General features: G+C 35.7%; 1 protein-coding gene across 2 annotated transcripts in view; it reads right to left on the bottom strand.

Annotated features, from left to right (window-relative positions):
* Positions 1–11,577, bottom strand: part of Mon2 (MON2 regulator of endosome-to-Golgi trafficking) — an 81,720-nt gene continuing 70,143 nt past the window's right edge. For both annotated transcript variants that reach the window (XM_090327862.1, XM_090327869.1), the window contains 3 exons: positions 9,163–9,370; positions 5,975–6,057; positions 1–1,579 (listed from right to left, as the gene is read on the bottom strand). In XM_090327862.1, coding sequence (XP_090183988.1) covers positions 1,416–1,579; positions 5,975–6,057; positions 9,163–9,370 — 455 coding nt within the window. In that variant the 3' untranslated portion in view covers positions 1–1,415. The remainder of the gene's footprint in view (positions 1,580–5,974; positions 6,058–9,162; positions 9,371–11,577) is intronic.

Below are 11,577 nucleotides of genomic sequence, written 5' to 3'. Positions count from 1 at the left end.
AATAAAAATTTCCTTCAAAAAAGGCCTTAGTACATACATACCAACAGATAATACTGCAAATTAAATGATTAGACAATTAAAACAGCCCCCCAAATTTCATTCATTACACAATTCTAATATCTCTTATAGTTTGAACTATCTCTTATAGTTTGAGATATCTCTTATTATTTGAGAGAACTTGTAAGTTCTACCGAAATCAAGCCTTCCAGTACATAAACATAACACCAAGTGTATGATGATAACCAAGGTTTTAAACATCTTTATGTCTTTAATAGGTGATTATGAAAATTTAACTCAGAATAATATTTTAACAGCATAATCCATTAGATAAAAAATATAGTAAGCTAGGTTCAATTCCACTTTTGAAGAAATAAATCAGTTAATGTAACCAAGAACACTATATGACAGCACATTTACTGCACTTCCAAATGCTGTCTCCAAAAATAGACGTCCTTGTTCTTTAACTCTTTCTCTCCAACCTCCTCCCACCGTGAGTGTCTGTGTGTGTATGTATATGTGTTAGTATATTTTTCTTTTTGAGACAACATTACAAAATGAAGCACTGAAATAAACAAAACTTCACAGGCAAATTTGAGAAAATCTGAAATCATCTTGCCCAGTCATAATTCAAAGGTATAGACAAATGTTAGGAAGAAATCAGTAGAAATATAAATATGAAACACCTCTAAAATTTAGAGAGCAAATATAAAAAGAGACAGACAAGTGAGAGTTTGGAGAAAATTTAAAGAAATGAGGTATGATGACATTGTAGTGCTATAATAATAAATGGTGCTAATGTATTCAACCAGCAAATTTCAAACTTCTGGTTGCTGTGCTCCATAACCCTTATGGTCAGTTGCTTAATGGTCACCAACCACACAATCAAAGCAAGCATGATGACATGGTAGGCTCTGCCGCATAAGAAGGCAAATTATAAGTGACAGTGTAAGCAAACAATTTTGTATTAATAATAAATACACCTTCAAGCATGTAACATCAATATTTTAAAAATTTAAATAAATGCAACTATTTTATACAGAACTGTACCATTTATTATACACACAAGTATTTCAGTTCCCTTTGTTTACAAAGGCTGGTTGTAGATAATATGGAATGTTACAGTACCATCTTGCATAAAATTTTAGTACAATTTTGTACTTGAAAAAGGGTGCAAAAACACCAGCCTAATAAATCTGACTGAATGGAAATAGCTTTCTTTTTTAAAAAGTACATCATTAACACATACACCACAAACTGTACATAAGCTCACTTTAAAATCACCAATTGAAGATAGGGTAGCAGGTATGCTGTCGTATGAACCATCCCTCCCATCAGTTTGAGTAGGAAATGTCCTTCTTACAGAAGACTCAGGAACAGATCAGATAGCCTTCTTCCTTCAAATCTACTGTAGCTGGTCAAGACTCTCCATTTTGAACTTTGGATGCTGGTGGTTGCATGAAATCCTTAAAGGGAACTAGGGCCTCTTTCAGTGCAGAGCAGACCTCAGAGGATGAGCAGGTGATGCATTCTACTAAAGTGGGGTATAAGGCAATTACTTGTGCCCAGGTATTTCCATCAACTGTAATGTTAAGAAGTACAAAATTTTGAAACAGGATGCATTTAAACAGCAGATTATCCAGTTTATCACAAATACAATAAAAAGAGAAAAACCGTTAAGATTATACAAGCTAGTACCTTAAAAAAAATCTTTGGAAGATTTCCTGTATGTTTAATAAGGTTTGAGAAAAAGATATAAATGAGCAGAATCACCAGTACCAACAAATGTGACAAAGTTACATTTTAAATAATACTTTCATTTGTAAAAGCTTATTTTTCATTCTAATTTACTGGGTGATTGCCTAAATTTTTCCTTAAGTAAGTCAGTACTTGGTTTCTTCTCAATTTCTTCCAATGTAAACGAGTATGTATCTTAAACCAGTGCCACTCAATTCATTTCTTAAAGATAAGGTTACTGACTAATAAGTTTGGAAGATGTTGCACATATTCATCCATGGGAAACTAAGAATTCCTACAAATTTCTTAAGGGCTTTTTAGTAAACAAAAGTTAAATTTATTCAAATCAAGGTTTCCAAAGTTAAGATGATTACATTTTTTAAAATCCAGAATTTACCGAGTTTACTAATTATTATTGTTCCCTATGAAAATATCTTACAAAATACTTTTTTCTTCTTCTTGTGGTGCAGGTACTGTAGCTTGAACTCAGGCCATTACACTTTTGCCTGGCTTCTTTGCTCAAGGATGGGGCTCTACCACTTGAACCATATCTCCACTTCCAGTTCTTTTTTTTTTCCCTTGTTCAATGGAGTTAAGATTCTCTCAGATTTGGTTTTGAAGCTCAATTTTCAGATCTTAGCTTCCTGAGTAGCTAAGAATATATGCATGAGCCATTAGTACTCAATTTATCTTAGAAAATTCTAATATATTCATTAAACTTTTCTCAGTAGGAGCTTCCTTAGATTAGGGATGGGAGGAGGAAAAGGGGAATACACTTGAAAGGTACTAGTAAGAACAGGGACTATCAGGCTGGAGTTGTTCTCAGCTTTTGTCTACTGAATACATTAGAAATCCATATTATATTTCATTTGTTAAAAAATTGCTGCTTAAATAGATTCCTTTCTTGAATACTTGTTTGTTAAACTTGTCATTTAAAATGATATAAAAATCAACATTAATAAATTTTTTAATAAAAAATTACTGCTTGTCATAAAAGAATCTTCCCAAAAATTAACAGTAAGGAAAGAAAATCTGAACATCACTGGTTTACAAAGTTAAAAAGTTTGCTCCAGCTGTCTTTGGTGAAACTTTCCACTACTTCACAAAAAAATTCTTTTTTTTTTGGTTAGTCCTGGGGCTTGAACTCAGAACCTAGGCACTATCCTTGAGTTTTGTCAAGGCTAGTGCTCTACCACTTAATCCACAGCACCATTTCTGGCTTTTTATGTATATATGGTACTAAGAAATTGAACCCAGGGCTCCGTGCAGGGTAGGCAAACACTCTACCACTAGGCCATACTCCTGGCCCATCATACCCTTCTAAAATTTTACAATCATTTATGGTTTCATTTGAACACCTCATATGTCCAGAGGCATAGCTATTACCTAAGTAATTGAAAGTTTTTAATTTAATCAGATCATCTCTTATTACTACAGTGCCCTATCTATGATCCACTGACTTTGTTAGAAAAGCTCTTGAGTGTTCCTTCCCAGTTGTCTTTATAAAAATACATTCTGCTAAGTTCCTGACAACTGTCTAAAAAACACATAGAGCTGTCAACACTACGCTTTTAAATATACAGGTATATTTAGTATGTCTCAACAATATCAGGAGGACAATTTAAGTATAATATATGTAATACTATAATATATAACTATACCATATATTATAGGAGTATATATATATAACAACATCCATGTATATATATATGTACACCATATATGTAGATATATATGTATGTATACACATACATATATGTGTGTTTGTCTTGGAGCTTGAACTCAAGAGGCTGGGCACTCTCCCTGAGAGTTTCTTTTTTTTGCCAGTCCTAGGGTTTGAACTCAGGGCCTTGACATCCCTGAGCTTCTTTTGCTTAAGGCTAACACTATCACTTGAGCTACAGCACCACTTCTGGCTTTTTCTGTGTATTGAGTAATCAAACCCAGGGCTTTATGCATGTTAAGCAAGCACTCTACCATTAAGCCATGCTCCCAACCCCATCCCTGAGCATCTTTTGCTCAAGACTATACTATCACTCTACCACTTGAGCCACACACAGCTCCATTTCCAGCCTTTTTTGTTTTGGGAGTCTACTAGAGATTAAGAGACTCACGCTTTCCTGCTAGAGCTTTGAATTACAATCCTCAGATCTCAGCCTCTGGAGTATCCTGGGATTACAGGCATGAGCCACAGGGTCCAACAAGTATTATAGACTGGTAAGAATCAAACTCCATACTGCAATCTAATGAAGATTTTTCTGGTCTCTAGAGAGGTGAAACATAGTTTACCTTCTCTGCAAAGTTTAAGCAAAACATTTTGTAAAGAAAGTCCAAATCTGAATTCTGATGAGATGAATGCAGAACATTGCTTCAGGCACCCCCTTTGTTCTTACTAATTCTACTTCTCACCCTTCAGTCTTTGGGTTAAAATAAAAAATGCATGTGTAGTGCCTGAAGATTTGGTGTAATACTTTTTCTAGGACGAAGTACCTACAGGTAAAAACTTGAAAATGGAAACCTATTTGACTTATAGTTGACAGGAATAAGCATTCTGTCATTGTCACAATGTAAAACAAGATACTTTTTCTTTCTAATTCAGTTTTGTATAAAAACAAACTGTGTTTTAGTGACACAGCTGATGTGTATCTGGTGTTAGCATTTTAGTTTGTCCTGGACCACTAACAAACTCTAAGATCAGTGGCAATGTCTGAGAAGATACAAAGCAGAACAAAGCATCACCCCAAGAAGCCTCTGAAGAAGCATAAAGGTGATGGGAGATAAGTCACGTGCAGATTTAAGAACCTAAAAGTAATACTTCAAGATGAAGGTACATGTAAAAGTGCCTGAGTTCAGTGATATGAGATGTTTAAGTGAACAAAAGCAAGGCTTAAAACTGAGTGTGTTTATATGGGCCACAAGAAAGAAACAGGAAACATAAAGATTGAGAATTTTAGTTTAATAGGAGAACAGGTGAAATCCAATAGGAAATAAACCATAAGTAGAAGAACACAACTAGGTTAGATGTGGTGGTACGCATGTGTAATCCCAGCACCTGGGAAGCTGAGCAGTAGGATCACCAGTAGGGGGTAAGTTATGGTAAATTAAAATATTTTTTATTCTGTTTTTGAGGGGATAGGGAAACAAATAATCATAGATATACTTTGGAAAAAATCTTTTTTTTAAATTTAAAATTCATTCCATTTTATTTTGGGGCAGAGTCTTGCTATAAAGTCTAGGCTGATCTCAAATTCATGACCCTCCTGTTTCTGCCTCCTGAGTGCTGGGATTACAGGCATGTGCTATCACATGTGGCTCAGAACAGAGATTGTTAAAAATGATCATGTAAAAAATAGATTGGGTAAACTAAAAGAGAAAATAAATGGGAAAAAACTGTAATGCTGATCACAAGTTATAAAAACATAGCTTATATTTACAACATAAATCAGTAAAACCAGATGAAAGCCTTTCCCTCACCTATCACCCTACGTGAGTGATCAACATTAAAAATATATGTGTGTGTGTGTGTGCATGTAATATCCTAAATTCAGAGCAACTGATTTAAAAAAAACTAATAGCCTGGGGGTAGTGGCTCAAACCTGTAATCCAATTACTCAGGAGGCTGAAATCTGAGGAGTGCTCTTCAAAGCTACCCACCCTCTCCTGCAGCAGTATATGAAACTCTTTATTTCCAATTAACTACAAAATGCCAGAAGCAGAGCTGTAGCTCAAGTTGGTAAAGCGCTATCCTTGAGCACAAAAGCTCAGGGACAGCACCCAAGGCCACAGTTCAAAGTCTCAGTACTTGGCAAAATAAATAAATAAATAAATATAATGAATATACAATATTGTACATTAATTTTACTTAATTATCCTACTAATCACTGATGTTTTGCAGTCAAGAGAACTGGAGAAAAGAAAGCTTACTGGTGCATTCTTTTTTTTTTTTTTTTTTTTTGCCAGTCCTGGGCTTGAGCTCAGGGCCTGAGCACTGTCCTTGGACTTTCTCAAGGCTAGAGCTCTACCACTTGAGCCTCAGCACCACTTCCGGCTTTTTTCTATATGTGGTACCTAGGAATCGAACCCGGGTCTTCATGCATGCTAGGCAAGCACTTTAACCACTAGGCCAAACTCCGGGCCCACTGGTGCATTCTTAAATTCAGTTAATAATAATAAAAAAGCATATCACAAGTAGAACATAAATGTTCTGAATTTTAGGATAACTGAGTTTCCAAATACTTACCATTCTCAGGCTGTGTTTTCTTAAGTGAATCAATGAGAGTACTGACTGCTTTTAAAACAAATATGATTTCTGTTACCTGCTGTCTAAGGGTGGGAAAATAATCAAGATTTAAAAATATGCCACATTTCTTGTTTTTACAAAGTTTGCACAAATACATGCATTTTGGAAAAATTCTAAGTACAATATAATGCAAAGCTGTTACTTTAAAAATTCTTATTAAAGGAAAAATTACTTAACACAGCTTAATTGTAAGAATATGTAAACATGTACTTCAATGTACAAACCCTATTTGTAATTATTCTTACAGTAAGTTTTCAATTAAAGGAGACAGTTTACTTATACAAATTCTTAAGATACTCCACAAACTATTTAAAATTAAACATTTTATAATATATGCCTTTAAAAATTCTACAATGGGTTATTTGCTTATTGGTAATAAAAGACCTTGCCAAAGACTAAATGAAAGCATTACTATTTATTACCACTCAGCATATAACTTATCATGTTGTTAAAATGCAATGTGCTATTTAATTTTGTAAGACAACAAGCGACACATGCTTGAGACCAATTCTAGATGGCACTGTTTGAACATGCTAGCAGTGACATTTTTCAAAAAGAAATGTACTCATACTATAAAATATAACATTAATCCTTCTATGTATCACCTTTACTTTTTTTTTTTTTTTAAGAAAGATTCTCAGGGGTGGAAGGAATCAGAATAACTTGACTCTGGGGCCGGGAATGTGGCTTTGTGGTAGACTTCTTGCTCTGCATGCATGAAACCCTAGGTTCAATTCCTCAGTACCACGTAACCAGAAAACGCTGGAACTGGCAATGTGGTTAACTCAAGGGTACTAGTGTTGAGCAAAAGAAGCTCAGGGACAGTGCTCAGGCCCTGTATTCAAGTCACAGACTAGAAAAAAAAAGAAAGAGAGAGAATAGCTTGATTCTCTTCTGTGTCCTAACAGAAATAAAGCTCTTCTGCTATAAGATCCTCTTTACCCTATTCTCATTTTGTAGACAAAACTTTTGTATATTTGTATGTGTGAGAGGACTGGGGTTTTAGACAGAACTTTTCTGAAGTCTACATGATAGAACATTACTTCAGTCTTTTGAAAGAACATATTTTATTACTTTGGGAAGCAGTCTAGAAAACTATTACATAACTGGGGTGTTGCACAAGCGGTATAGCACTTGCTTCAAAAGCATAAGGTCCTGAGTTTAAAATTCTAGTACTTCTAGTACTACCAAAGAAAGAAAAAAGAAATGAAAAGAAAAGAAAAAATACAGCAAGAAAACAAATGATACTGGAAGTGGTGCTGTAACTCAAAGTGGTACAGCACTAGCCTTGAGCTGAAGAACTCAGGGACAACTCAGAGTACAAGCCCCACGACCACAAAAAAAAAAAAGAAAAAAAAAGAAAAGAAATGATATGACAATGAACTCAGGATAATATAATAATTCATAGGGCAGCAACAAATGGGGCTAAGTTTAAAGACAGTAATTAAGTACTCAGAACACAAAACATGGAAGAAATGTAGCTTTCTGAAATAAAATATAGTCTAGTGCTCCCACCACTTTAAGCCACCTGCCACTTTTGGTTATCTGTGATTAAGTGGAGATTAGAATCTCATAGACTTTCCTGGCCTGGCTTGCTTTGAACTGTGATCTTCAGATCTCAGCTTCCTGAGTAGTTAGGATTACATGCGTGAGCCATCAGTACCCAGCTAACTTTGATTCACATTTTTCACCCTAGTCCTGGGGCTTGAACTCAGGGCCTGGGCACTGTCCTTGGTCTTTCTCAAGGCTAACACTCTACCACTTCAGGTACAGTACCACTTCCGGCTCTTTCTGTGTATGTGGCTAGCACCAAGGAATCAAACCCAGGGCTTCATGCATGGTAGGCAAGCACTCTACCACTAGGTACATTCTTGGCCCTGATTCACTTTTTTTTTTTTTTTTTGGCCAGTCCTGGGCTTGAGCTCAGGGACTGAGCACTGTCCTTGGACTTTCTCAACGCTAGAGCTCTACCACTTGAGCCTCAGCACCACTTCTGGCTTTTTTCTATGTATGTGGTACCGAGGAATCGAACCTGGGTCTTCGTGCATGCTAGGCAAGCACTCAACCACTAGGCCAAACTCCTGGCCCTGATTCACTTTTAATCATGCTCATAACTAAGTTACTAACACAGTCTATAGCATGCTTTTGCACACTAAGGTGGAGAGTTATAAATTGTTTTGGAAATTCAAACTACATTGAATCCTAATAGAAGAATTATGAATGGCTGGTAAGCACTGGCAATCTTTTTAAAAAGTAAATTGCTTCCAACTTATCATTCATCAAATTAGAAAAAGATAAAATAAATGACAAACATAAATAACTTAAAAATGCTGAAAACTGAGGAAAAGGTATTCATATATTCCCAGGGAAATATAAATTGGCATAAATATTTGGTAAGCAATTCGGTCGGTAATACGTATCAAAGCTTTAAAACGTCTATCCTTGGACAGGTCAATTTCAACTCCAGAAATTTACTGTAACTGCATGGGAATGTACATGATGATGTATAGCAAGTAATTTGCCTCTCCAGTTTAAATGATAAAATGGAAGCAAAGAAGATTATTCTGCTTTTGATATTATTCTGATACTATTTTTATATTATTTGATATTATTCTGCTTTGCTTCAGTTACCTTGAGTTAATCTCTAGTTTCTACATTAAAAACAAGTGTTAATTCTATGACTGCATCCTTTGATGAATTCTAGTCCTATTCCTCAACTTGATTAGACTTGGCTGAGTAGAAAGGCCTAGACCTCCTAATACACAGTTTGGACAATAAGGAGGAATCAGTTCAATCCAAGGACTTTATTAAGTAGCATAGATGAAAACAAGATCTAAGACATGACTAGCAGACACAGTAAGAGCCCTACGAGAAACCAGACCATGTGCTCATATAGATTCACATATCCTTACCCGGAAATCTTTAATAAAAAATACACTTTGGAATTTTAATTCTGTTTTTAGATTCACAAAGGTAATTTGGTACCTATATATTTCTTAATCTTTGAGAAAGGTCTGAAATGGCAGCAAAACCTATGAATATTTTACTGTATAGGATAATAAAATTATCACAGCCTCAGGTTAGTCTAACATTATGCATTTTCTTCTTGGGTGAAATAAAATATATACCTGGGAAGAGGGCATTTACCACTTAGTCTTTCATCTTCTATGTATCGATAGAGTACATCTTGAGACCTCTTTAAAAGTACTGAGAGTGCCATTCGTGACATGTAGCCTTCTTGAGGTGTTGTGACTTTATTACTGAAGGAAAACTGAAGTAGTGTCTCAAAACACATTTTAGAAAATTCTTCTCTCAAACGAATATCAATCTCTGCTTCTGTAAAATTAATTATTGATGATATATTAACTATTAATAAACTCTAATAAGTTTAGCAAACTAGGAATAGAAAGCAATTCTCAATCAGATGAAAAGCATCTATGGACAACTTATAACTAGTAACATACAAACAATTAACAATTTTCTTCCTTGAAAGACAAAAATCAAGGCAAGGCTAGTATCTGAACTCGGAAAGGCCTCATACTTGCTAGGCTCTATCACTTGAGCCATGCTCTAGCCCTTATTTCCTCCTCCTTGCAAGCCAAATCAAGGCCTATTACTCTTCTTGAGCTTTTTCACTCAGGGGTGGTAGTTTTACTACTTTAGCCATTCCATGCCTGGCTTTTTGCTGGAAAATTGGAGATAAAGAGTCTCATGGAGTTTTTTTTGTGCAGGCTGGTTACAAACAGCAGTCCTCAAACAGACTTCTAAGTAGCTAGGGGTACAGAGTTGAGCCATGATGCCAAGCCAGAATTTTTAACACATTCTGATTTGGGTGATAGGGTGTCTCTGTATAACCAGGCTCATCATTAGGCCATGAACCTACTGCCTCAGCCTCCCAAGTACTGGGATCACAGCATGTGCTAGCACACCTGCGGTGCATACTCATAGTAATAAAAAGCTGGCTGCATGCAAATGAACTTAAATTTATTTTTTTTCTGAAATTCTCCTGGTTGATTCTGACAGCCAGTTCATTAAAAAGCAAAAAAAATCAAGCTACAAAAAACACTAGCATGGAAAAGCAAGCAGCATCAGAGACATCTAGTGGTTAAATTGTGCAGTAAATGCTCTTTATAGTACCAAAGACAAAATGTTATTATGGCCCCAGCAAACTTTGAGAACTAAGCATATGCATTGCATAGATCTATAATTTCAAAAATATCTCAGAAAAAAATCATGTGATAATATCAAAATTACATTTACGATTCAAGCAAGATTTAGATTAAAAAAATAAGAGCAGGCCAGGAGTTTGGCTTAGTGGTAGAGTGCTACCCTAGCATGCACGAAGACCCGGGTTTGATTCCTCAGTACCATATACATAGAAAAAAGCCAGAAGTGGTACTGTGGCTGTAGTGGTAGAACACTAGCCTTGAGAAAGCTCTGAGTTCAAGCCCTACGACTGGCAAAAAAAAAAAAAAAGAGCAAAACAACTTATTGATCACCTCCCAACTAGCATGACAGCATGTGGTATAAATTTGCCTCCAGTCTTAAGTCTACTGCAGACCACTTTTCCTATCATACTACACTCATTTTCTTTCTGAAGTATGGGGCTATCTACCCTCGTAGATGTATTGTGGGAATGAAGTTACATAATATTTTGTACACAGCAGTTTTTAATAAATATTTGTTCACTTAATGAATGTTAAAGTATCTTATTTTTGTGCCAATGGACCAAATTCTGAAACTTATCATTGTGAGACACCTGTATTAATATCTTCATTTTAAAGATTAAGAAACAGATTCAAGTAGTTAACCAATACAATAAGTACTAGAATATACCCTTATTTATAAATAAAAAATAGAAAGTTCAAAAATTTAAGTTCCCATATGTTCAATGCTCTATGATATATGGAGGCTGTCAGTCAGTCCTATGTTGTTGCCAGTTACATTTAAGTTGTGTGATCCGCTAAGTGTTCCTTGCCCCCTTCCAAAGAACAAATGGTGGCCCCAAAGGCAAGTTAATGTTAATGAGCTTTATTTAAGTGATCTGCTGAAAGGCAGATCTGTTAGCAGAAGTTGGCAGCGTTGAGGGACAAGTGAAACAAGAATCAACAGTATAAAAAGGAGCTGTGCATCCTGAGCACCTGCAGCTTTTCCCCATAACGGTCTCCTTGGATCCATGTGCTCAACACTAGCATACAGGGTCTACTGCACTGCCTTCCAGGGATGAGCCACTTCACAAATCTTGTAACTTTGTCAGCAGATTTCTTAACTGCTCTTCAATCTAATTAATCTGAGTTTGCTAATATGATTATACATATACAAATATACAAAACAACAGTTCTCTATTTATATTCTACTGCAGCTCCATTTCCAGCTTTTTGTTGGTTAACTGCAGATATGAGTCTTACAGACTTTCTCACCTGGGCTGGCTTTGGACAATGATCCTCAGGTCTCAGCCTCTTAAATAGAGTTAGGATTGTAGGTATGAGCCACACACAAGGCTCAGCACCAGGCTACTACCATCCTATTCCTGGGCCTGGGCA

Source organism: Megascapheus bottae, chromosome 2, assembly GCF_031878675.1.
Source record: "Megascapheus bottae isolate mThoBot1 chromosome 2, mThoBot2.hap1, whole genome shotgun sequence".
NCBI classification, from domain to species: Eukaryota; Metazoa; Chordata; class Mammalia; order Rodentia; family Geomyidae; genus Megascapheus; species Megascapheus bottae.
Note: the sequence above shows the minus strand (reverse complement) of the source record. Positions and strands in the feature narration are given on the sequence as shown.